Source organism: Salvia miltiorrhiza, chromosome 2, assembly GCF_028751815.1.
Source record: "Salvia miltiorrhiza cultivar Shanhuang (shh) chromosome 2, IMPLAD_Smil_shh, whole genome shotgun sequence".
In the NCBI taxonomy this organism is placed as follows: Eukaryota; Viridiplantae; Streptophyta; class Magnoliopsida; order Lamiales; family Lamiaceae; genus Salvia; species Salvia miltiorrhiza.
In genome coordinates this window covers 52070008-52096908 of record NC_080388.1, presented here as the reverse complement: position 1 = coordinate 52096908, position 26901 = coordinate 52070008, and the positions used below count along the sequence as shown (strand labels likewise).

At 40.8% G+C, this 26901-nt stretch overlaps 4 protein-coding genes and 1 non-coding gene across 5 annotated transcripts; 2 read left to right on the top strand and 3 right to left on the bottom strand.

The window, feature by feature from the left end:
- Positions 1-9661: 9661 nt before the first annotated feature.
- On the bottom strand, positions 9662-9768 carry LOC131013816 (small nucleolar RNA R71). The gene has a single exon (XR_009097895.1). It is a non-coding gene; the product is annotated as a small nucleolar RNA R71 (small nucleolar RNA).
- Positions 9769-10370: 602 nt separating this feature from the next.
- LOC131009706 (uncharacterized) lies at positions 10371-11804 on the top strand. The gene is made up of 4 exons (XM_057937117.1): positions 10371-10601; positions 10701-10902; positions 10990-11588; positions 11733-11804. The coding sequence occupies exons 1-4, from the start codon at positions 10371-10373 to the stop codon at positions 11802-11804; spliced, it is 1104 nt and encodes a 367-aa protein (XP_057793100.1).
- A 7311-nt stretch (positions 11805-19115) lies between these two features.
- On the top strand, positions 19116-21316 carry LOC131010118 (glucan endo-1,3-beta-glucosidase-like). Its single transcript, XM_057937527.1, has 3 exons — positions 19116-19259; positions 19789-20405; positions 20762-21316. Exons 1-3 carry the CDS (start codon positions 19178-19180, stop codon positions 21161-21163), a joined length of 1101 nt encoding a protein of 366 aa, XP_057793510.1. The 5' UTR covers positions 19116-19177; the 3' UTR covers positions 21164-21316.
- An 800-nt stretch (positions 21317-22116) lies between these two features.
- LOC131009705 (probable LRR receptor-like serine/threonine-protein kinase At3g47570) lies at positions 22117-23190 on the bottom strand. Its single transcript, XM_057937116.1, has 2 exons — positions 22554-23190; positions 22117-22460 (listed from the first exon to the last, which is right to left on the bottom strand). Exons 1-2 carry the CDS (start codon positions 23188-23190, stop codon positions 22117-22119), a joined length of 981 nt encoding a protein of 326 aa, XP_057793099.1.
- Positions 23191-25217: 2027 nt separating this feature from the next.
- Positions 25218-26036, bottom strand: LOC131009704 (probable leucine-rich repeat receptor-like protein kinase At1g35710). Its single transcript, XM_057937115.1, has one exon. The coding sequence runs from the start codon at positions 26034-26036 to the stop codon at positions 25218-25220; it is 819 nt and encodes a 272-aa protein (XP_057793098.1).
- Positions 26037-26901: the final 865 nt, after the last annotated feature.

Here is a 26901-nt window from a genome sequence, read left to right as displayed (position 1 = left end):
CTCTCCTCTAGGGCTGCCACATTCCTGTCGATCTCTTTTTTTTTAAATAAAAAAAAACTTAACGAAAATGAGAATTAAAGGAAAGAAGAACAAAGCGAAAAAAATTAAAAGGGAAAGAAAGTCGGGTTGCCTCCCGATAAGCGCCATTATTTAACGTCGTCGGCTCGACTCTCGAATGCTCAAAAGATGCCCGGAACAAACAGCGAAACAGACTCCGCTGGAACTAAAGAAGAGGCAACATAGTACGGCTTCAAACGTTGTCCATTCACGGTGAATGTCTTAGCCGTGTCTAAACTGCGAATCTCGAATGCCCCGTTTGGGCAAACAGACTGGATCACGAACGGACCAACCCATTTGGTCTTCAACTTGCCGGGCATTAAACGCAGCTTCGATTGGAACAAGAGTACCTTTTGCCCGACCTTCAATGTCTTCCGACGCAGATTCTTGTCATGCCACATCTTGGTGCGCTCTTTGTACCACATGGCTGCATCATATGCTTCAAGACGAAGTTCCTCCAATTCTTGAAGTTGGAATTTTCGTTCCTCCTCACACTTAGGCAAATTCTTATTCACCTCCTTCACGGCCCAATAGGCGCGGTGCTCTAACTCAACCGGCAAGTGGCACATCTTTCCAAAGATTAAACGATATGGTGACATACCAATTGGGGTTTTATAGGCAGTTCGGTACGCCCATAGTGCATCATCTAGCCTCAAACTCCAATCCTTTCGAGACGGATTCACCGTTTTCTCCAAAATCTGCTTAACCTCCCGGTTTGAAACTTCAGCTTGCCCATTTGTTTGAGGATGGTAAGGAGTGGCCAATCGATGGTGAACACCATACTTCTTCATCAAGGCTTCGATGGTGCGGTTGCAAAAGTGAGTCCCCTGATCACTAATCACGGCTCGAGGTACTCCATACCTAGTAAATATGTGGGACTTCAAAAACGCAGCAACCACCTTGGCATCATTCGTCTTCGTGGCCTTTGCCTCTACCCATTTCGACACGTAGTCAACGGCGAGCAAGATGTAGAGATTGCCGTATGAGCTTGGGAACGGTCCCATGAAATCCATCCCCCACACATCAAATATCTCACAAAAAATCATAGGGACTTGGGGCATCTCATCTCGCTTGGAGATATTTCCGGTCAGTTGACAACGATCACAGCTTTTGCAAAATAGGTAAGCATCTCTATGCAATGTGGTCCAAAAGAAACCGGAATCAAGTACCTTCCTCGCTGTTCGTTTTGGACCAAAATGACCGCCACAAGCTAGAGAATGGCAGTGTACAAGAATTGCTCGTTGCTCTGCTTCAGGAACGCAACGTCGGATAATCTGATCAGCTCCAACCTTCCACAAATAAGGTTCATCCCAAAGATAATACTTGCACTCACTTTGAAGTTTCATCCGTTGTGCCTTTTTGAACAAAGGTGGGAATATTCCAGAAGTCAAATAATTGACGATGTCGGCGAACCATGGCTCAGACCCACCTTTTTCCACGATCGAATATGCTGCTGACTCGGAGAAACGGTTCTGTTTGGGCAAACAGACGGCCAAACAGGTCTGGATAGCATAAAGATGCTCTTCCGGGAAAGCTTCGTTGATCGGAGTAACATCCTCATCGTTCTGGACCAACCGACTCAAATGATCAGCAACATGATTTTCCGCTCCCTTCTTATCCCGAATCTCCCAATCAAACTCCTGCAACAAAAGAATCCATCTAATCAAACGTGGTTTAGACTCCTTCTTTGATAGTAGAAACTTCAATGCGGCATGGTCCGTGTAGACAATTATTTTCGCCCCCAAAAGATATGAACGAAACTTTTCAAAGGCAAAAATAATCGCCAACATCTCCTTTTCTGTTGTTGCATAGTTGCATTGGGCAGGATTCAACGTCTTTGAAGCGTAATAAATTACATGGCTCTCCTTCCCCATCTTTTGTCCAAGCACCGCACCCACAGCGTGGTCACTAGCGTCGCACATGAGCTCAAAAGGAAGGTTCCAGTCAGGTGGTTGCATAATCGGAGCCGTGGTTAACTTGGTTTTCAACAAGTCAAACGCCTGTTTGCAGTCGTCTGTTAAGGCAAACGGAACATCATTCTGCAGCAGATGTGTCAATGGTTGCGCGATCTTTGCGAAATCCTTGATGAATCGTCTGTAGAATCCAGCGTGGCCAAGAAAACCTCGAATCTCCTTCACATTTGTAGGGTACGGCAGCTTCGCTATCAGATCCACCTTTGCCTTGTCCACTTGAATCCCTCTTTCTGAAACAACATGGCCTAAAACAATGCCCTCCTTGACCATAAAATGGCACTTTTCAAAATTTAAGATCAGATTCTTCTCCACACAACGTGTCAAAACCTTCTCCAAGTTGTCAAGGCAGCCCTCAAACAATGCTCCATAAACTGTGAAATCGTCCATAAAGATCTCAATGCTCTTCTCGATCAAATCAGAAAAAATGCTCATCATACATCTTTGGAAAGTGCCAGGTGCATTGCACAATCCAAACGGCATCCTCTTGCAAGCATATGTTCCAAACGGGCAGGTGAAGGTAGTCTTCTCTTGATCTTCTTGGTTGACATGAATTTGAAAATAGCCACTATACCCATCCAAGAAGCAAAAGAATGATTGTCCAGCCAGGCGCTCCAACATCTGATCAATGAATGGTAGATGAAAGTGGTCCTTGCGAGTGGCTGCATTTAACTTTTGGTAATCGATGCACATCCTCCATCCAGTAACAAGACGCATCGGCACCAACTCATTCTTCTCATTCTCAACCACTTGCAACCCCGACTTCTTTGGCACCATGTGAATCGGGCTCACCCACTTGCTGTCAGAGATAGGATAAAAGATTCCCAAAGCGAGAAGCTTTAGGATCTCCTTAAGCACGATCTCCCTCATGTTCGGATTCAACTTTCTCTGCGGGTCTCTAACAGGCTTAGCATCCGGCTCCATCAAGATGTAATGTTGACACACGTCAGGACTGATACCAGTGATGTCCGCCAATGTCCACCCAATAGCCTTCTTGTGCCTCTTAAGCACGGTGATCAACTGCTGCTCTTGGCTCGCGGTCAGGTTGCTACTAATGATGACTGGAAGAGTATCAGCGTCCCCCAAGTAGACATACTTCAGATTCAAAGGAAGAGGCTTGAGCTCCAGTTCAGGCGGCTTTTCATCGGATCTCAGCGGTCTGTCGTACGGTGTCTGTTTGGGCAAACAGAACTGGCTTCCCGAACTGACCACCTCCGGTTGTGCATAAAGAGACAGGATGGCCTCCTTGACCTCTGCATCGTTTATCCCTTGAGCATCAAAATCTGTCCAACTCTTGATCATAGTGAGCTCCAACTTATCCTGCATGAATTCGGTCTCAAGAAATTCTTGGACGAGAGGGTCAATCACATCAATAGAATAAGCATTTTCAGCATCATTAGGAGTTTTCATGGCATCATCCATACTAAAAGTGTATTTCTCCCCATGATAATCCAGACAAATCGTGTCATTACTAACATCTATGATTGACTTTGCAGTTCTTAGGAACGGACGACCTAAAAGGACTCCCGTTGAACCCTTAGATTGCACTCCACTCATCCTCACCACATAGAAATCGGCAGGATAAACAAAATTATTCACACTCACAAGAACATTCTCAAGCAAACCCTCGGGATAAACACAAGACCTATCGGCTAACTGAATGACTACTCTAGTATCTACCAATTCTACACCCGATAATCTATTGTAAACAGTGAGAGGCATAACATTGATAGACGCTCCTAAGTCACACATAGCATGCTCGATCCTAGTATCACCAATGTAAATGGGAAGAGAAAACATACCAGGATCTTTGCACTTGGCGGGTAACTCCTTCTTGAGTGCAGCTGAGACGTTCTCGCCCATCACAATCTTACCAGTTGCCTTGGACTTTCCAGCTATGAAGTCCTTCACAAATTTTCCAAAAGGAGGGATTTTCAACGCTTGCAAGAATGGAAGATTCACTTCAAGTTTGCCGAAGATCTTCACAAAATCGATGAGCTCCTCCTCCGGCTTCTTCTTCGCCAATCTTCCTGGAAAGGGAACTGATATTGCAGCCTTAGGGTCAGGTAGGCTCGAAGGTTTAGAGACCTTGGGTTGCTCCTCCTCGGTGGATTCAAGTACTGCTCCTTTCCCTTTCTGCTCAGCTGTCGGCCCCTTGTTCTGTTTGGCCAAACGGGGCTGTTCTGCCTGCTGAATGATTGGATCCGTCGTGCCAACAGAACGCTCGAATTCCTCCACACGAAATTCGACTCCAGAATCTACCTGCGGTCCATCTTGAGAGTTATGGGGTGTCGGTCCGTCCAACTCTGTACCGCTCCTCAGGGTGATCTTGTTGACATTCTCCTTGGGATTCACATGAACTTGAGATGGCAAAGTCCCATTATTTCCCTTAAGCTGATTCATGGATGTGGCGAGCTGAGACATCTGACGGGATAGTCCTTCGATTTGCACCTTCTGCTCGACTTGAGATTGTTGAAGCTGTTGCACATTATTTTGTAGAAATTGTTGGTTGCCAATCAAATCCGCCATCATCTCCTCAAGTGACTTGCCTTGCTTCTCGGGAGGATGTTGCTGAGCTTGTGGAGCTTGATACCCCGTCCTTTGATGTGGAGGACGGTAGTTTTGCTGTTGTGGTTGCTGCATCGTTGGTGGTTGCTTCGGCTCGGGATCTCTCCATCGGAAATTGGGATGGTTTCTCCATGGAGCATTGTGATTGTTCGCGTACTGGTCCCGTTTGGGCAAATGGGGCAGTGGCGCGTCACAGCTGTAAAAATTGTGGGAAGAATTTGCATGGGCTTGATACTCTTCCTCACCCCCTGTGCATTGCAAACTCGTGTGGCCTGAATTACCGCATGCTCCACATGGCTTTTCTGTCGGTTGTCCAGCAGTTGCAACCTTCTCCACCACAGTACTCAACATTCTCTCCAATTTCCCCATCCTTGCTTCGAACTTCTCCTCAAAATCTGATGAACTAGCTTGAGCAGCTTTCTTGAGCAGTTGGATGCGCGGCTCCTCATATTCCCTCGTAGCTTCCACCAAGTGTTGAATTAATCTTTTGGCTTCACTCACCGTGTTTTGGGAAAATCCCCCTCCACTAGCTGAGTTCACCAAATTCTTAGTGTCAACGGTCATTCCTTGGTAGAAATACTGCAACAAGTCACCCTCAGAAAACTTGTGGTTTGGGCAACTATCCACCAATCTCCTAAATCTGGTCCAGTAGGCGCTTAACGATTCATCATACTCCTGCTTTGCACCACTGATCTCCTTCTTTAGCGCGTTCGTCTTGGTGGGAGGGAAAAAGTGCTCCAGGAATAGCCTTTTCATCTCCGCCCATGTAGTGATAGAATACGGTGGGAGACTCGCGAACCAAGAGTTCGCCTCTGCTGTCATGGTGAAGGGAAAAGCAGCTAATCTGAAGTGTTCCTCCGTTATATCAGTGGGGCGCTTCTGTACCTTGCAGATCTTGATGAATTCGCTCAGGAAATTATATGGATCTTCTCCTTTCTTCCCGTAGTACTTCGGAAGAACATTAAGCAACCCCAGCTTAATTTCTATAGCAGTAGCAGCCGCCGGCATCCGGATCGGGGTTGGGAGGTCATCAGCTTCGTGGCTGGAGAGATCGCACAGTCTCGGATCGTCAGCCATGTCACTCTCAGTACTTGCAACCGAAATTGAGTCGGTTTCTTCTTCAAAGTCTGATTCTGTCTCTGAGTCGTGGTCTGTTTGGGCAAACGGAACCTCTTCAGCAGCGACAGAACCGGGTTTCTCCTCGACAAACTGCTCCGGTCGAACGGGAAGGTCAGCCTGCGAATCCAGCAGATCCAGTAGCTTCCTCGCCTTCGCCTCCTTCCTTAGCTTCTTCGCGGTCTTCTCAATTTCACTATCAAAGAGGAGGTTTGGCTTGGACGATCTGCTCATAAACAAAGAAAATAAAAAAAAGAAAAATAGACAAAAGGGAAAAGAATTAATTAACACCGCTCCCCGGCAACGGCGCCAATTTGGTGGACGTCGTATACCACCAAATAATTCCTGCAGAATTATCAAAATATATTAGTATCGTGATAAGCAGGGTCGATCCCACAGAGAGCAGATAAAATCATCCAATTCCCTAAATCTATTAAATTTTGGTGATGCCACCACGCCTTAACTTGGAGAAAATATTAATTAACTAAGAAAAGCAATTTAAATCAAATAAAAGACTCTTGAATTAAACCAATTAAAAAGGTAATTCGGCTCAAATAAATCCACACTAATTTAATCTCTGATCCTTGACGCAATAATTAATTAATCCCTATTAACCAATTAGTTATAGGATACCGTGATACGCACTGACATACCCCAATTCCTACTTACTGTGTCGATAGACAGCTAGATACGCTAGTCTTGTCTATTTCCCTTATTAAAATATAACCTAGCTGGATACGTCAGTCTTAGATTTAATATTCTAATAGCATTAAGGTGAAGGAACCCAATTTATACCAATTATCCTAGATACGCTAGTAATAATTAATATACCAATTAATTCCTACTACGAACATGGTAGTTTTGTCACTAATCAACCCTATTCCAACAATTACGGATTGGAGGTGCTAATTGACTATAATCCAATTAAACCTAAGTTGATCAAGTTTAAATAAAATTGGAATTATCTTTAAACCTAGGAATTAATTGAAATTAATAGAAATCAATTTTAAAACCAATTAGGTCTCACAGATCATTAAATTAGAGTTTCATTATTATCGCCGAATTAAAAGAATTAGCCACTCATGCTTAAAATAAAAACAATCAAATAAATAAAATTAAACATACTGAATATGCGAAATAAGCAGAGAATAAATTGCAAGAAATAAATCAAACTTGAAGTAATTGGAAGAACTCGTCTGCTCCTTCTAACCCAATCCAGCCGCGATCAACAGTAAGTGAACAAGAATGAAACTAAGCAAACTTGGAATCAATTGCCAAAACACGTAAACAAAAATTGCATGGAAATCAAAAGTCAACAAATGCTAATCTAATTCAACAATTGCGGCTACTGCAAAAGTGAAAACTAATGTGTCTCCAAAAACTAAAATCAAAACAAACCTAATAATCCTTAGTTCCCCACATGCGGCTAGGTCTAAAGCTAAAAACATAAGAGTCCTAATCTCCTAAGAGTCCTATATGCCGCTATGCTTTAAATAAGCTACGGGAATTAAAATCCCTTAAGTTCTAATTAATGGGCTTCGGCCCTTACAAAAATTAAAGCATAGGAAATAATTAAAATTAAGAGTTTTGGACTTAATTAAATTTGGAATAATTATCTTCAAGCCCAATCTCTAAAACTCTCCAAAAATTCACCAACTTCTTCGACAATTCTCGACTTTCACAACTTCTTCCATCCACGAGCATCCATCTCCAATTCATCTAAATCATGCGCCAAAATGTTACAAACCATGTAAAATCATATAAAATCATGGCGAAACACCCACCAAACTAAGTAGCTAAAATACACACATCAGCAGGTGACAAACATGGTTTTCGTACCTCACTTTCGTATGAATTGTTGTCATTTTCCTTCATGTTTTGCTTGTGAGTGCTTGTTTGTACCTTAATGTTATGATTTGTTGAGATTTGATGCTTGGTATAGTTTTTGGGGTGTTTTCAGGAAAAATCAAGGACTGATTGGCGGATTTTGAAGACATGAGATTGAAGTACGTCTCGAGAGAAATTCGTGAGCGCAAATGGCGACCAAATCTGAGTCCGGACGAGGGAGAACGGAGCAAAACGAGCAGACTGCGCAAAGAGCCCAATAGCCCGCGGTCACCACCCGCGGCCGTGGGGTAGGACCGCAGCAAACTCGCCCTCGACGCCAGAGGAAGCCACAGGTTCCCTGCCATTTTCCCACGTTCCCTAGCCGCGGTCACGGGCTGTGACCGCGGGAAAAAGGCGGGGCTCCCCCCAAGTGGGCCCCAATCGCGAATTTGAGCCCTAAAACTCATTCCCCCCCCCATTCTTCATATCTATCATCTTCCCCAACATTCAACACACCCAATTTCATCTTCCCCAACTTCCATACTAAACTCTAACCTCCATTAATTAATACTCACACCTACCATTTGAAGAAGACATTGAAGATGAGAGAAGATTGAAGAAAAGTCATTAATAGGACTTGTCACTCATTACTCTCTCTTTTATATATGTATTTCTTTTATTTAACTATGTTGTTTGTGAACATGGTAGGCTAAAATTCCCCTTTGATTTGGGGATTAGGCTATTTGGATGTTGTGATGGATTGAATATTATGCTCAATATTTATCTTGTTTGTTTCTATTGCTATTATCTTTTCAAGCCCTAGGTTTATATCTTGTATGGATTGTTGGCCACTTTCTATGCATTTCTAATTTGTGATTTGAATCGGGAGAGGATAATCATAATAGATTAGGAACTTGAAACATATCGACTCAATAAACCGGGAGGTTGAGAGTTGGGTGAGAGTTTATCGATCTTTGTGTGCTTTTGGGAGTTATAGGTTAGAAGTTGACCGGGGACAGCAACTATGACCCATAATCTACCGTTTTAGTCGTCCGGGAGGGGGCTAGAACTAGTTGGGACATCACTCTAGATAATTAGGAACATCGAGATTAATATTGAGCTAAATTGAAGTCTATTGCTTGTCCATTGATGCCTAGTCCCTAAATCACCTTAACCACCTTATTAATTCTCATTGTTTGCTTGATTTACTTTGTCTTTAAACTTGTTAAGTAATTAGTTAGATAATCAAACCAATCACCCCAAATAGCTCTAGCATAATGACTTATGGTAATCACTAAAATTTGACTACTAATCCTTGTGGAATACGACCTTGCTTCCCTATATTGCAACTACACCGTATACTTGCGGCGTAGTAAAAAAATAACAGTGAACAAATTTTTAGCGCCGTTGCCGGGGATTAGTTTAGTTTGATTTCTTGTGATATTTTGAATCATTGTGCTTAACTAGTTTAGACATTTTACTTGATTTATTTTTGTTTTTAATTTTAAGATTGCGTCTTGACTCGTTGTTTCTTGTTGGTTGGTAGGTAGTGCATGAACACAAGGTCTAAGGGTGCTCCTCTTATACCCATTGACCTTGAAGTTGAAGCTTTTTGCCGACACAATAAAGAAAGAGAGAGAAGAGAGAAAGAATTGGAGGGAAACATGGCGGAAAATCAAGAATTGATCCTCCAACTCCAAAGATAATTGAAGGCCATGCAAGGGCGAATCAATGAGCAAGAGGCTCAAAGGAATGCACCACCACCACCATCCATTAGCGAGATGTTCCAACCCGTGGCCCAACGAGGAGGAGTGCATGCTCCAAGGATCAATGCCAATAATTTTGAGCTCAAGCCAGCCCTCATAAATATGGTACAACAAAACCAATTCGCCGGTCTTTCTCAAGATGACCCGAATGGACATCTTGGAAACTTCTTGGAGATATGCGGCACCATCAAGATAAATGGAGTCCCGGAGGATGCCGTTCGACTTTGACTCTTTCCCTTCTCACTAAGGGGCATGGCCAAGACATGGTATCAATCTTTAGAGGGTGGTTCTATCACTACATGGGAGAAGATGGCTCAAAAGTTCCTCAACAAGTTCTACCCTCCGGGTAAAACCATGAAGATGAAGAAGGACATAGTTCAATTTCACTAATTTGATGGAGAATCCTTCTATGAAGCTTGGGAAAGATTCAAAGAGATGCTAAGGAAGTGCCCTAACCATGGCTTAGATCAAAACACAATCATTTGTGTATTCTACACCGGGTGTAGTGGTGAAATGCAAAGAGACATGAATGCATCGGCCAATGGAGTATTGTTGGAGAAAAGCCACGAGGAGGCCGCCCACATCATTGAGAATTTAGCCGCAAATAGCTACCAATTTTCGGTGGAGATGACTATTTTGAAGAAAGTGGCGGCTACAATAAGCTCGAATCCGATAGCTCTTTTGACGGCATAATTGACCGCTATGAATAGCAAAATTGATGCTATGTCCACATCAAAGTCGGAGCCTATGGTGGAGAAACGAACCAACATTGAGGATGTGAACTACATCAATAATAATCGAGGCTTTGGGAACTCCCATCCTCAACACCAAGGAGGGTCAAGGGCAATACAATCAAGGATTTCAAACAAATCGCCACTCAAATCTTGCCTATGGTAATCCCAACAACTTCTTTCAACCACCACCCGGATTTGCTGTGAGTGATGGTATGATCAAGGAAGAGAAGAAGCTCAACCTTGAAGAGATCTTAATGAAATTCATGACGGGCACTCAAGCCCACATGACGAGAACCGATGAAAGGTTGGAGGCTCAAGCAACCTAATTGAAAATGCTTGAGATGAAAGTGGGGCAAATTGCCGAATCCTTAAGCAACCAAAATCAAAAAGGGCAATTTCCGAGTAACTCCGTTGTGAATCCAAAGGAACATTGCAAGGCTATCACTGTAAGAAGTGGGATGATATTTGAAGAGTCCAAGATATCCCCGGAAGTCAAGAACAATGATGAGAGCATTTCTTCAAAAATGCAAGGCGACAAGGAGGAGAAGAAAGATGTGTACAAGGCACCACCACCTTATTGCCCACCAATTCCATTTCCTCAAAGACTTCAAAAGAAAAATGCGGAGAGTGAGTTCTCTAAATTCCTTGAGATCTTTCGAAAGGTTCACATCAATATCCCACTTATTGAAGCATTGCAACAAATGCCCAAGTATGCAAAATTTCTCAAGGAGGTCATATCCACGAAGAAGAAATGGGAAGAATTTGAGACGATCAACCTCACCGAAGAATGTTGTGCCGTTCTTCAAAAGAAGCTACCCCTCAAGATCAAGGATCCTGTGAGCTTTACTATTCCATGTGATATTGGTAATGGTTGTTTTGGAAAGACCTTGTGTGATTTGGGAGCAAGCATAAATTTGATGCCTCTCTCAATCTTCAACAAGCTTGAAATAGGAACCATCAAGCCAACCACGATTGTTTTGCAAATGGCAGACCGTTCCATTTCATATCCAAAAGGGATAGTGGAGGATGTCTTGGTGAGGGTTGAAAAATTCATTTTTCCGGTGGATTTTGTGGTCTTAGATATGGTTGAAGACAAGGATGTACCTTTGATCCTTAGACGTCCATTCTTGGCGACGGGGAGGTCCCTAATTGATGTTGCAAAGGGTGAACTTACATTAAGAGTCAATGATGAAAGCGTCACTTTCTTAATCCACAAAGCTCCCAAGCACAAAAATGAAGATGAAGGCATGAGAGTGGATGAACGCAAATTGATGCAAGTGATTGAACCTTGCATCAACATGAAAGAAAATTTGAAAGAAGAAAAGAAAGAGGAGAAAGCCCAAGGCTTGGAGTTGAAGCTTCTCCCCACACACTTGAAGTATGCATTCCTTGGTGAGGATGAATTACATCCAATGGGACAAGCGCGTGTGCTCCAACTCAATGAATTGGATGAGTATCGTGCATTTGAGAATCTGAGCTTCTACAAAGAGAAAACGAAGAATACCCATGATGAGATGATGCAAAACCGGGAGTTTGCACCCGATGATGAAGTTCTTCTCCTCACCTTCCGTCACTCACTATCTCCGGAAAAACCAAGATCAAAATGGACGGGTCCTTTCAAAATCAACAAGGTTTTCAACAATGGAGCAATTGAATTGAGAAAGAATGATGGAATAACCTTTGTGGTTGAGAAGGAAAGAATCAAGACGTTTTTGCCCTTGAAACCAAACGTTGAAGTGTTCGTTGGCACCATCCCCGTGCCATGACACCATTATGAAGACGTCTAGCTCACAACGTTAAACTAAGCGCTAGTTGGGAGGCACCCCAACAAGGTACCCTTTAATTTTTGTAAGTTCAATAAGTACACGCATACATAGGTATTTATATATTAATCTATGTATATATTTATATATGTGTGTGGTTTATCTTTTTTTTATATGTTAGTTTTTTTTTGTTAGTGCGAGACAACTTCTCCTTCTCTTTTCCTCCAAACTCATTTCCACTTTGTGTGAAATAAGTTTGGGGGGGGAGGAAGATGGATTGGTTGTCTCGTCTATCTTTTGTTTTGTTTGTTTTTGTTGTTTTTGTTTTATTTTAGTTTTTGTTGCTTTGAATAATTGAAGGATTGAGAGTTGTTGTGTTGGTTTGTTTTTTTTTTTTTGATGGGATAATTTTATCAAACTTTGTGATGTTGATTGAATGTCATTGGGCTTATGATATGAATTATTTCTTGGAAAAATTGTGTGTATCACTTGTGGATTATGCATGAAAAGTTTGAACTTGTGACAAGTGAATTAAATGTTTTGCCTCCAAGAACTTTGAAATGAGCTTGTAAGATTTGAGCCATTGATTGTCATATTATCACAATCTCATTTCATTCTTGAGTGTATATCAATTGAGCATGTTTGTTAATCTTTAGAACTTGCCATAAGTCCTCTCTTAAAAATGAAAGTAAATGTGTTATGAATTTTGAAATGATTAAAGGCCATTTTTGCTAGCCACTTGATCCAAATCATGTCCAAATTCTCATATGATCATAGTTTACCCACTTTGTGCCTTATAGTCTTTTTTTGAATGAACCAATGAAAAATGGGTAGAACTTAGATTGTTGGTGGTTGCTTTGATGAAAATGGTTGGAAAATGATTGAAATTGCTTATCAAACTTTGATTGAGTGAAAATCACTGGTATCCTATAAGCTCAAAAAGAAAAAGAAAGAAAAATGAAGAGACATGTTGAATAAAAGAGTATAAAGGGAAGTGAATTGCCTTTTGAATCATAGTCTTGATAAGTATCACTAAGGGTGAAAAGAAGAAATGTGGGGATTTTGGTTTTTGATTGATAAGAGAAATGGTGAATTTGACTTGTTCATTGTGATTGTTAGATTATGGGATATGAGTCATTTGCCTAAAAACACCTCACCTCACCAAAGAGCCCTCATTACAACCTTATGAAAGTCATTTTTTATCATTATTTGTAACACATTGAAGCATAGAGAGTTAGGACAAATGGAAAGTCTATCGTAGATTGCTTGCATTGTTTCAATTTGAGTGCAAACACGTCCATTCTAAACACTTGAGAGTTGAGTGCACCATTGAAACATCCACCTTGTGAGGATTCAAGCTTGGATGCTATAATGTTGAACTCACTATCACTTGTGACTTCTTGGAATGCATTTCTACTTGTGATACACTTTTGAAAGATTTTTGAAATTGTTGAAGCCCTTGAAATGACACCAATTCATGCTCACATGTTTGTTTACTTTTATTTCTCTTCTCTTCGTTGTTTGGGGACAAACAACACTTTAAGTTTGGGGGGTTGACAAACATGATTTTCGTACCTCATTTTCGTATGAATTGTTGTCATTTTCCTTCATGTTTTGCTTGTGAGTGATTGTTTGTACCTTAATGTTATGATTTGTTGAGATTTGATGCTTGGTATAGTTTTTGGGGTGCTTTCAGGAAAAATCAAGGACTGATTGGAGGATTTTGAAGACATGAGATTGAAGTACGTCTCGAGAGAAATCTGTGAGCGCAAATGGCGACCAAATCTGAGTCCGGACGAGGGAGAACGGAGCAAAACGAGCAGACTGCGCAAAGAGCCCAGTAGCCCGCGGTCACCACCCGCGGCCGTGGGGTGGGACCGCAGCAAACTCGCCCTCGACGCCAGAGGAAACCTGCGGTCACCACCCGCGGCCACGGGTGGGACCACGGGTTCCCTGCCATTTTCCCACGTTCCCTAGCCGCGGTCACGGGCTGTGACCGCGGGAAAAAGGCGGGGCTCCCCCCAAGTGGGCCCCAATCGCGAATTTGAGCCCTAAAACTCAATTCCCCCCCCCCCCCCTTCTTCATATCTATCATCTTCCCCAACATTCAACACACCCAATTTCATCTTCCCCAACCTCCATACTAAACTCTAACCTCCATTAATTAATACTCACACCTACCATTTGAAGAAGACATTGAAGATGAGAGAAGATTGAAGAAAAGTCATTAATAGGACTTGTCACTCATTACTCTCTCTTTTATATATGTATTTCTTTTATTTAACTATGTTGTTTGTGAATATGGTAGGCTAAAATTCCCCTTTGATTTGAGGATTAGGCTATTTGGATGTTGTGATGGATTGAATATTATGCTCAATATTTATCTTGTTTGTTTCTATTGCTATTATCTTTTCAAGCCCTAGGTTTATATCTTGTATGGATTGTTGGCCACTTTCTATGCATTTCTAATTTGTGATTTGAATCGGGAGAGGATAATCATAATAGATTAGGAACTTGAAACATATCGACTCAATAAACCGGGAGGTTGAGAGTTGGGTGAGAGTTTATCGATCTTTGTGTGCTTTTGGGAGTTATAGGTTAGAAGTTGACCGAGGACGGCAACTATGACCCATAATCTACCGTTTTAGTCGTCCGGGAGGGGGCTAGAACTAGTTGGGACATCACTCTAGATAATTAGGAACATCGAGATTAATATTGAGCTAAATTGATGTCTATTGCTTGTCCATTGATGCCTAGTCCCTAAATCACCTTAACCACCTTATTAATTCTCATTGTTTGCTTGATTTACTTTGTCTTTAAACTTTTTAAGTAATTAGTTAGATAACCAAACCAATCACCCCATTGTTTAGTCTAAATAGCTCTAGCATAATGACTTAAGGTAATCACTAAAATTTGACTACTAAACCTTGTGGAATATGACCTTGCTTCCCTATATTGCAACTACACCGTATACTTGCGGCGTAGTAAAAAAAATAATAGCGAACATCAGGTTAGTGTTCAAGAGAATTTAACAAGAAGCCTACAAAACGAACAAGAGTCTCCTTTCTTACCCTTCCTTGATTTTTACAATCTTGGTGAGTCAAGGATTTTTGCCGGACAAGGATCGATGATCAACTGTCAAGGACTCCAACCACCTTCAGAATAACTGCCAAGCAGGTTGCAGCAGCCCCGGTAAAGGATCTCCCATGGGCTGATCCGAACAACCCATGTTGCTCTAGCTCATGTTGTCCCGGGTGTTTTAACATCTGGACCGACAACTCCTACCCCTACTAACTTTCTCCTGCAGAGATTCTTAAAGATGCAGAAGCTCAAGTGAGATTCTTCAAATCTCAGCTTGTCAAAGCCAAGGAGAAGGTGGAGATTGTAAACTTTTTACTTTCTTCATAAAAAGGGGGAGAGTGAGCAAGCACCGGTGGTACTGCCGAAGAGGAAGAAGGTGATCAGGAGGATCAAGAGGAGGAGGAACCTGAAGCTGAGGCAGCTGAGGCCTAAAGGAAGAAGAAGAGGTGGGAGGAAGAATGTTATACACGGATGTGGTTGTGTATAAATTCTGAAGTCCAATTGGTGTTTTTAAGGGGTTTTTGTTAAGATGAATGTTTGTGGGAATGCTCGAACAATCTATGGAGCATGTCCCTGTAATGGTGGTTGGCGCGCAGGACGCTCTTTATTTTTCTTTTTCTTGTGGTTTATATAATATGATTGCATGGTATTTTGTTGCTTCATATTTGTGATCGAGGGAGAGTAGATTTTTATATGTGAGGAAAGGGAAACACGTGGGAAACACTTCGTTTATTTGATATTAGATTAAGGGGGAGAGTTTGTGACCTTCTTTCTTATTTTTGATATCTCTATTTGAGGGGGGGGGGGGGTATTCTTAAGGGGGAGTGTTGTGTCTTGTTTTATTTGTTATATTTAATTCTCTTCATGGTTTTGATGAAGAAAGATAAAAAGGGGAGATTGTTAGTGTTATTTTAACTCTATTAATCGAATTAATTCATTTTATGAATTAATACTCTTTTTATTATATCTTCTTCATTAATTATCAAATAAGAGAATTAATATAATATCACTTACTTTTTTGATTTATTATTTTATTCAAAGTGAATTTAATTTTGACTTTGTCAAAATTAAATTTGATTTTAATTTCATCAAAATCAATTGTACAATTGTCGAAAATCAAATGAAGGACATAACATCAATTATGAAGGAGTACAAGGAGTGAAGTGAAAGTGCTTGGAAGAGAAGTGAAGAGAAGTATAAATTATATCCATTGTGCTTCGTTGCTTACTGCTTTTCTATAGATTGTTATTTACATTGTTTGAATATTCTACTCAACAATTCTATATTTGCGAGAGTAACAAAACTTTTATATCTTAAACAAAACGAAGGATAGTTTAGCCAAAAAGTAATTGCATATTCTTGCTGGACAATATCTTCACAATTGACCAATATTTAATTTTATTTTTTAACCTAGCTAGTGTTGGAGGATCATAACCAAGCACCTAATTCATCTACTTAATTATTTTAAATTTCGAAATTGCGACGACTTAATTGAGTAAATAGATGCATTAAACGGGGTACTGTACTCAATAATTAAGTTTCCACTATAACATACTCCAATGGGAAAAAAATAAAATTGTGTAGTTCATGAATAAATCTAATTACAATCTTATATTGATAAAGTTATTTTGGAATTTAATATGTTTATTACTAATTAATTAAATATCAAAATATAAGTTATAGTGAATTAATATTTTTATAACAAGATAACGAGATAAGTAGTATCGAACTCAAATTTGACTTGTTTCGTTAACAAGATTTATCAAACAAATGAAATAAGGTTTTATCGAGTTGAAAGTTCGAGTTTCATGATAAATTCGACTTATTATATATATTGGGATTGGGTATTATGTGAACTATATATTTTATGAAAAATGTAAGAACATTAATTTCGTTGTTAAAATTAATACATTAGAAAAATGAAATTTTGGCTCCTTATGAGATTTGTTTCCAAGTGATGCATTCATTCATCATGATAATGCATCTACCGTAAATTTTCGAACTGAAAATAATTCTTTGTTCTCACAATAATTGACTGATAATTTTTAAATTGTTCTCTTTTTTAGGACGTGTCGGGTGTTCTCTCTAGTGATTGGGATATTAAGGGTAATTTAGTCATTTTAGGTATAAAATGCTTATGTTTATAAAAGTATGTATTTTTCATATATACTTAGTGCATGGATATAAGCATTTTAAATTTTCACTCAATATAAAAAGTATTTTCCTATAAAATTAATACATTCATTGTTAAATTTAATATGCATCCAATTTTGTTTTTTTGTTTTTTGTTTTTTAAATTTCTCTCCCTCCAAAATTTGAATCTATTTCATTCATCAAGATGATATCAAGCATTTTCGGATCCGAGCACAATCAAACACTAACAAAATTACAAAATGACAAATGGACCGGAACCGATCGACTTTTGGTCCATTTGATGGATATGTCCCGTGAGACAATTTGACATCAATTTTTTTTTTTTTGATAACTTTTTTCCTAAAGTGAAAATTAAAATTATATAATATATCTTGCAGTAAAATAAATGCTATCTTGATAAGTATAGGAACTAAAGTTATGAATTTTCCACAAAATCATGCTTCTCCAACTTTAGTGTTTGGAGCACTTTGGCCACTTAAAGGAATTTCCAGGCATCTTTTCTTGAAGTAGCTTCTTGGAACCTGGCCTTTCCACTAATTACTCGTGATTTCAATTAATATATAATAATTCCCTTAATCATAACTGAGTGTACGTAGATTTTAGAAAAATAGCAAAATATATACAATTGATTTTTCTTTTATTCCCTAGTATAATTTGTAAAGGAAAGAAGTGATATTGTATTTCCAGATCCCAGGAGGTTTGTTTACTTCAAAGATTTATAGTTTTAAGGCACTGGCAAGTAGGGATTTCTTCCATTAAAGAATTTATGACGGAGATATTATATACTATTTATAAGAAGACAAATTAAAACACCCAATAAGCATAACCCTAATCTATATATCTAGAATTCCTCTAGGCCCATGAACTCTAATTCTTATCTCATCAGACTACATAACTTGTAATTAAACATAAATATTAGCGTGTGCGTGTGTTGGCCAAGTGGTAAGGGGTTAATACCTAAGGTCAAAGGTCTTGGATTCGAGTCTCTTGTGGCGCAGCCTTTTAATTTCTTTATTTAATATTATAAATAAAAAAACATAAATATCAATTTCAAATACAATCAATAACTTATAGAGGTGGTCTTGGGTACACCCGGATTGACCCGTACCCAGATCCTGACCCGCATCCTGAACCAAATTTGTATCCTCACTCAAATCGTGTAAATGACACTATTCGGTTATACAAATGACAGTGCCTGTAATTGACACTATTTAGAAATATAAATGACACTTCCTGTAATTAAGACTATAAGATTGTAAATGACACTATAATATTTTAAATAACACTATAAGATTGGAAATAATACTATAACATTTTAAATGTTATAGTGCCATTTATATGATTGAAAAGTATCAATTATAAGTAGTGTCATTAATTTGTATAACTGAATAATGTCATTTACACACGATTTGGGTCAGGATACAGATTTGAATTAGCATGCGGGTTAGGATCTAGGTACGAGTCAACCCGGGTGTACGGTACACCCGAGTGTACAGGAGATTTTGTGTAACTTATAAGTTGTAAATCTATCAAACCTTGTTTTATAAGTATATATATTTCTCCTACGTAATTTGCAGATTATTGCATAGAGTATATAGCTAGTTTACTCAATGTGCACCTGTAGCTAGCTATCGTAATGATTAAATGGATACTCCCTCCGTCCACCAAAAGTAGACCACTTTGGTTGGGCACGAGATTTAATAAAATTAGTGATGATTTTGATGTAGTGAAGAAAAGGTCCCACCACTTTATGAGATGTGTGGTTGAGATTGAATTTGGGGTGAGTTTTTTTGTAAATAAAGAGTGTTTGTAAGGATAAAAAATTAAATTGAGTGGTGGGACCATTTCCATAAGAGAAAAGTGGTCTACTATTTGCGGACGCCCAATATAGTAAAAGTGGTCTACTTTTGGCGGATGGAGGGAGTATTTGGCTAATTTCCGAATTCTATACGAGTCTAAAATTTTTATTCTATGATTTGGTCTATTATATTTGCAAGAGAATGATTGCGGCCAACAAACATAATGTAAGCACAAATTTAGCCCTATATGAAGCATCCAAACCTCTATAAATAATGAAGTGGCCTATACATATACAAGTAACTTGCACAATATTCTATCTTATTCGAAGCTCTCCTTTCTCCATGGCTACTACTACAATGAATCACTTCAATTCTGCAATGCTCGTCTTTGGGCTGCTTGCAACTCTCTCTCTTGATTTCACAGGTCAATTTGCATCTCATTTCCTCGGTTTCATATTTAAAATGTTTATATTTATACGAATATACATGGATATATGCACTTCAATTAGTATAGTCTTGGATTTTATACATCTCGAGTTATAATCTAAATTTGCATGGCATAATTAATCTTTATACTCTAAATTTTTGTTTTAACCTCCCTCATGCATCTCATATGTAAGGTTATAATTTCAATCATTGCACCGTAAACGCACTATTTATTTGTTTCACACTATTGTAAATTATACCTTGCACTACATTGCCAATACTTGCGAATTTTTTAATAACGGTTATCTATGTGCGAGAGTTGATAAGTATAGACTACAGTACCTTAAACCCGGTGAATTTATAATTATATGCATATTAAATTTTATTTTTTCCCCATTTTTTTATATATAAAATTATTACTATTTAATTTACACGTCCAAACATATTTTTAAATATAAAAATACAATTTCGTCTCCTATTTTTAAAATCCTAGCTCCATCCCCACTAACATATTGATGGCAACGCAGTCGGTGAGATCGGAGTGTGCTACGGCAGGAACGGCAACAACCTACTGTCGCCGCGGCAAGTGGTGGATCTCTACAAGCGCCACAACATCAGAAGAATGCGAACCTACGACCCGGACAACGCCATCCTCGACGCCCTCCGCGGCTCCGGCATTGAGCTTAACGTCGTCATCACCAACCAATACATCCAGCGCATCGCTGCCGACGCCAACGCCGCCAACGACTGGGTCCGCGACCACGTCCTCAACTTCCCCGATGTCGACCTCAAGTACATCTCCGTCGGCAACGAGGTCAGCCCAGCCGACGGCGCCACCTCCCGCTACGCGCAGTTCGTCCTCCCCGCGATGCGCAACATCTACCGAGCTGTCTGCCGCGCCGGCCGCGCCGGCCGGACCAAGATCACCACCACCATCGGCATGAACGCCCTCGGCAACTCATTCCCACCGGAAGACGGCGCATTCCGTGACGATGTCGCCCCATACCTGAGGCCGATCCTGTCGTTCATGGTCGGCACCGACGCCCCTTTCATGGCCAACATCTATCCTTACTTCGCCTACATTTACAACAAGAACCAGATCGACCTCGGATATGCGCTCTTGGAGCCGGATCATGGGATTCAGGTTATACCGACCAATTGCACTTAAATGCATCAAACTTTTACTGAATTTTGCATTTGTAAATGAACTAAAAATTCCTTTTATCAAATTGACAAACTTTTAATTGTTCTAATTTTTCACATGAATGTTCATTTCCCCGAGCTTGAAGGTCGATGTTACTTTCAATTGGTCTGATTTTTCATATAATTGTTCATTTTCCCAAAATTAATATTAAGATAAATAGCTAGCTGATATGTTAAACGATGTGATTGGATGTCTACGTCATTTCAGTTAGTCACGATTACTCCAATAGTAAATCCTAATTAATTGGGATTAATTAATCATGGTGTAAGGTCGACCTCACCGAAGTTTGTGTTCAGGTAAATGGAGTCTATTACGACAATCTCTTCTATGCGATGGTCGATGCTGTGTATGCAGCGGTGGAGAGGATGATTGGGCCGTCCCTGCAGACGACCGGCAATACGTATAACCAGACGTCCGAGCAGAAGGCAAGGCGGGGGCGGAAAACGCCAAAAGTAGTGGTGACGGAGACCGGCCATCCATCAGCAGGCGGCGACTCGGCAAACATGCATAATGCGAAAACCTATAACCAGAATTTGGCTGATGTTGTGGATGAGGGGACACCCAGACACCCTGAGCCTATAGAGACGTACATATTTGCTCTATTTGATGAAAATGAGAAGCCCGGCGCCGAGACGGAGAGGAATTTCGGGGTTTTTTATCCAGACGGGCAGCCTAAATACGACATGAATTTCAACTAGTTTTAGTTTCAAGTGATCAGAAAGGTGTGCTCGTATCTGAAAGTAAGTCAGGTATTGTGATATATGTACTATGATCGAACGAATGGATGTAATAAAATAAATGAATAAATGTCGACAATGTTATTTCGTTTTATGAAGTACAAGCTTGAACTATCCTTGATGTGGTTTAACTTGAAAATATAAAATTATCATGTCGCCTTGAGTTATAACTTATAGGGTTAAGTACCAAATACCCCCCAACGTTGGGGCCCCTATCGCGTATAGGACCCTATAGTCAGGGGTAGGCGCTGTTTACTACCTCAACGTGGCTAAACCTAAGCAAATCTCCCCCCAACGTTGGGGCCCCTATCGCGTATAGGACCCTATAGTCAGGTATTAAGTACCAAATACCCCCCCCAACGGTGACTTAATGCAGGGGTATTTGGTATTTGAGGGGGGGATTTGCTTAGGTTTAGCCACGTTGAGGTAGTAAACAGTGCCTACCCTGACTATAGGGTCCTATACGCGATAGGGGCCCCAACGTTGGGGGTATTTGGTACTTAACCCTAACTTATATTTAAGTCTAACTACCTTTATAAGAAAATTTATTTATATTCAAGTCTAACTACCTTTACAAGAAAATTTGTTCAAACTCAAATAAACTCGTGGGCCTTCAAATATTGGTAAAGAAAGTCCAAGTCAATAATAAATGGCTGACGTAAGGCAAGGTGTTCGATGAAAGTACTGCCATGCTAAATTCAACCAAAACAGAGAAAATTGAAAGATTTCATTCACTACTTACAAGTCTGAACACCCAGATTTTGCCTGATCCAAAACATAAATGTATTGGTACTGAGTCAATCATGAATTAATACAGGTAATTTTGGAATAAAAAATCATAGAACCAGAGTAACTGATAAGTTTAATTTAACAGATCAATATATTTATTGGCGATGGTGCATGTTTTTGACGCCTTATGTTGTAACTTTGGCTTTGATCTTGTTGAGAGAAGCTACTAATTGTACCATGTTAATTCTTTCCGCAGCTTCAAAGGCTAAGCATTTCATAGCCAATTCAAAGATGGACGACACACAAATTTCCTTGTTTGAGAAATCTTCATCATCTCTTGACAGTAAACCAGAAGCCACAATTTCACTTACTGCATTTTCTTGTAATGCCTCGCTCACGCACTCCCTCAGGCCCATCTTCCCGTCGAACATATCATCTGTCGGTTTCTTACCTGTGAACATCTCCAACAACAGTATCCCGTAACTATACACATCCCCTTTCGTTGAAACTTTCCCTTCCGATCCATATTCTAAATGTAAGAACAACTCAACAATCAAATATATATAAACGAAATAGAGAGAATATTAATATTTAATAGAACATGATATTAATTAAACATCACCTGGTGCGGCATAACCAATAGTGGCTACGGTTTGAGTTTGGACCATAGCCTCTCCTCCATCAAAGAGCTTGGAAATGCCAAAATCACCAACACGAGCAGTCATATCTTCATCGAGCAGCACGTTGCTTGGCTTTACATCACAATGGACAACAGGAAACGTATGCCCATGATGAAGGTATTCCAAGGCTAACGCCACATCTATTGCTATCTGCAAACTATGCAGCAGATCCAAGCAATAGTTGTCGGAATGCAGCCATTTCTCTAGGCTTCCATTTGACATGTATTCAAGAATCAAAGCTCTAAATTCTGCATTGACGCAACAGCCAATTATTTGAACTAAGTTCCTGTGGCGAAGGGAGCTCAGAATTTCACTTTCAGTATTGAAGCTATAGCTAGCTCCTTTTAACTCTAGATTGAACAGTTTCACCGCAAGATTTAATCCATCAGAAAGTATCCCTTTATATACCGAACCAAAGCTTCCTCTTCCAAGTAGATTCGTTTCGCTAAAAGAACTTGTTCCTCGCTCGAGTTCTACGTACGAAATTCGCCTCCAAGAGACGCCTAGTAAATTCTCAGGAAGGGGTTGTACATTCTTCTTCCCTCGTTTCCTTATTAGCAGCAGCGCCACGACAGCCATTGCTACAGCTATAATCGATGAAGGCAATACATACTTGAGTAACGGAACAGAACTATTTTATCTGGAACCCCTTTGATTTTTGGGGCAGGGCTTCACTTCAAATCTTGCGGCACCACATAAACCATAGTTGTCAACAAATGATTGAGCCGTGAAATTAGTAAAGGCACCTCCATTCGGAATCTCCCCTTCCAATCTGTTTTCAGACACATCGAAATATTGAAGAAATCGAAGGTCTTGTAATGATTTCGGTATTACTCCAGAAAGATTATTAGCAGACAAATCTAAGAGCACCCGCATCGCGGGTACTCGAGGAGCTCCTCGAGGAGAGGGAGGGCGTCAAGGAGGGCGATGCGGCGTGGAGCTCCTCGAGGACTCCTCAAGTTATCGAGTATGCTCGAAGGGCGGAGGAGATGGCGCGTGCAATGCACGCGCCCAATTTCAAAAAAAAAAGGAAAAATTCAAAAATTCGAATTTTATTCGAATTTTGACTACAGCTCCTCGGTTTCCGCACCTTTGACCGACCATTTTTTTTTTTTCCTTCTTCTCTTCTTTAAAACACCCCACCTTCTTCCTTCTTCTCTTCACACCTCTTCTTCTCCAATTTTCTTCTCTTCACACCTCTTCTTCTCCTACAATTTTCTCCGTCATGGATCCACACAACCCTTTCTACGATCCAAATTGGTGCCCCGATCTCTCCTCCGATTATCATCCTGATATGGGAGGAATCAACTTGGAGGAGAGCCCGCCCGAGGAGGAACCGGTCAGTGCTCAGCAGAGTGTCTCCCCACCAAAGAAAGGCGGCCGGAGGAAGGAAATGGCCACCAAAATCAAACACGACAAGGCCGCTAGGTACCGTCATACGTATGCTCCCGAGCATACGGATCTCATCGTCCAAATTTGGGCAGAGGAGACCAACGACTCGATCCGTGGGACGGATCAGAAGGAAGAGGCATATTGGGGCCGGATCCGCGAACGTGTGAACCCCATCCTCGGCGTCGACCTTAAGATCAAGCAACTTCAAGGCCACTGGTCCCGGGTGAGCGCGGATGTGCGTCTCTGGGAAGCTGTTTGGGTGGAGACGCGCAACAATTGGCCGTCCGGTCATTCGAATGATATGATTCGTGAAAAGGCCCAAACCCTCTTCAAGGCTCGAAGCCCACACAGGGCCTCCTTCAATTTCTGGAACGCGTGGAGAGTTCTCCGAAACAATCCCAAGTTCAAGTCGATGTACCTCCTTGGAGACGTGCATACCTCCAAGAGGACAAAGACTACGGAAGAGGGCGGCTTCACCACCTCGGCGTCGGGCGAGGAGATCTTTTCTGCCCGGTCCATTGGCAACAAGGCGGCGAAGGCGGCGGCCAAGGCGGCGGCGAAAGGGAAAGGGAAGGCAGCAGCGTCGCATACGAGCTCGGATCCTCCACCAGAAATAGTGGAGAGGTTGGAGAGGACCGACGAGCAGATGAGGGCATTCACCGCCCAGTACCAGCGGATGAACGATATCCGGGAGAGGGAGCTCGATATGCAGCTCCTGAACACGGATACGACGCACATGACGGACGCACAACGTGCATTGCACGCGTCCATGGTCGCCGACGTGCTCAGGCGTCGTGGTCTATCCTAGGCTATCAAGGAATGTGATTTTAATGATGTTTTAGGTTTTTTAAATTTTTATGTATTTTTTTAGGTGTTTTTTAATTTTTATGTATTTTTTTAATGTTTTAAGTAATTTTAAATTTATGTTTAATCCAGTATTTAACTATTACAAAAATATGCAATTTAAATTATGCAATAAAATTTAAATGAAAAACATAAAATCAAAACTAATATTATCAAGTAGGCTATCAAGGAACCCCAATGCAGCACTGCCTACTCAATAACACAAACACTATCAAGTAGGCTATCAAGGAACCCCCAATGCGGATGCTCTAATACCCTCAAGCCTCTAATGTTTCCCATTGAGTGGGGAATGGTGCCACCGAACTCATTATTTGAAAGATAAAGAAACTCTAATTTCTGACAGCCATCAATCAAGCTTGGAATCTCACCAGAAAAGTAATTAGATGACAGATCAAGTATGGTGCAGCCTCCAAATTTCCAACCTGAGATGGAAGCTGGCCGCTGAAATTGTTGGAAGATAAGTCCAGCCGTACAATGTCTCGAAGATTCCAGAAGCTGGAAGGCACAGTCGAGCTCAAATTGTTGGAAGATAAATATACAATCTTCAGATATTGAAGTTCACCTAAACATTCTGGTATCGGACCAACAAGCACGTTGCTACTGAGATTCAACTCCCCCAAACTACTCATTCGACAAAGATCATGAGGGATAAACCCTTCCAATTGATTGGTATGAGCATATAATCTCTGAAGCTTCTTCAGCTGTCCAAGTGTTGCTGGTAAGGATCCAATCAGTTTGTTTCTAGATAAAGTTATTTGCAGCAAACCGCTCAAATTTCCTATCTCTTGAGGAATGACGCCATTTATGCTACTTCTGTACGCTGCAAAAGCCTGAAAAGAAGAGGAGAAATTGCCAATTGAAGATGGGAGGATACCATTCAAAGGGTTGTTTGAGATGTCAAATTCCCTCAAAAATCTGCAGTTAGTCAAAGAAGAGAGAAATTCCAATTCTTGGGTTGGGAATTCTGCTCCAGTCAAATTGTTTCCCCAAATACGGATGGATTGTAGGAGTCTTAAATTACCAAACATTGGAATGGAGCCACTGAAGGAGTTAGCGTTCATTGCCAAATTGGTAAGTTTAGAAGCATTGGTGATGGAGGTCGGAATGTTTCCACTTAGACTATTCCAATTCAAATAAAGTTGTTCGAGATTGAGCAGTGAAAGCCCCATGTCCGAAGGAAGACGACCAGAAAATTGGTTGAAGGAAAGAGATAGAAAATTCAAGGTCGATATGTTGAATATGGAAGATGGGATGGGGCCGTACAAAGAATTATTTGTCACGGATAAACCTCGAGGTGTTCCAGATTAACAAACTCTTGTGGTATTTCACCTGTTAGAGCATTGGCGACGCCCTTACTCGAGCGCCTACTCGAGTAGAGAGGTGCACTCAAGTAAGGCGTTGCAGGGGGCTACTCGAGTGATACTCGAATCTTCGAGTATGCACGATGGGGGGAGAGGGAAGGCGCGTGCATTGCACGCGCCTTAATTTAATAAAAAAATATAGAGAAATTTGAATTTTAAATTCAAATTTTGACTGTTTTCCTCGATCTCCGTGCTTTGACCGAATGTTTCTAATTTTTTTTCTCCTTCTTCTTCTCCTCTTTAAAAAACCCCTCCTCCTCCATATCCTCACATTTCTTCTTCTCCAATTTTCTTCTCCTCCATTTCTCTTGTAATTTTCTTCCTTCATGGATCCACACAACCCTTTTCTATGATTCTAATTGGTGCCCCAATCTCTCCGCCGATTATCACCCCGATATGGGGAGAATCAACTTGGAGGAGACCCCAGCTGAGGAGGAACCAGTCAGTGCAGAGCAAAGTGCTTCCAAACCAAAGAAGGGCGGCCGGAGGAAGGAAATGGCCAACAAAATCAAGCACGACAAGGAAGTAAGGATCAGTCATACTTACCTTCTCGAGCATACAGATCTCATCGTCCAAGTTTGGACGGAGGAGACGAACGACGCCATCCGTGGGACGGATCAGAAGGGGGAGGCATATTGGGGACGGATCTGCGAACGTGTCAACCCCATCATCG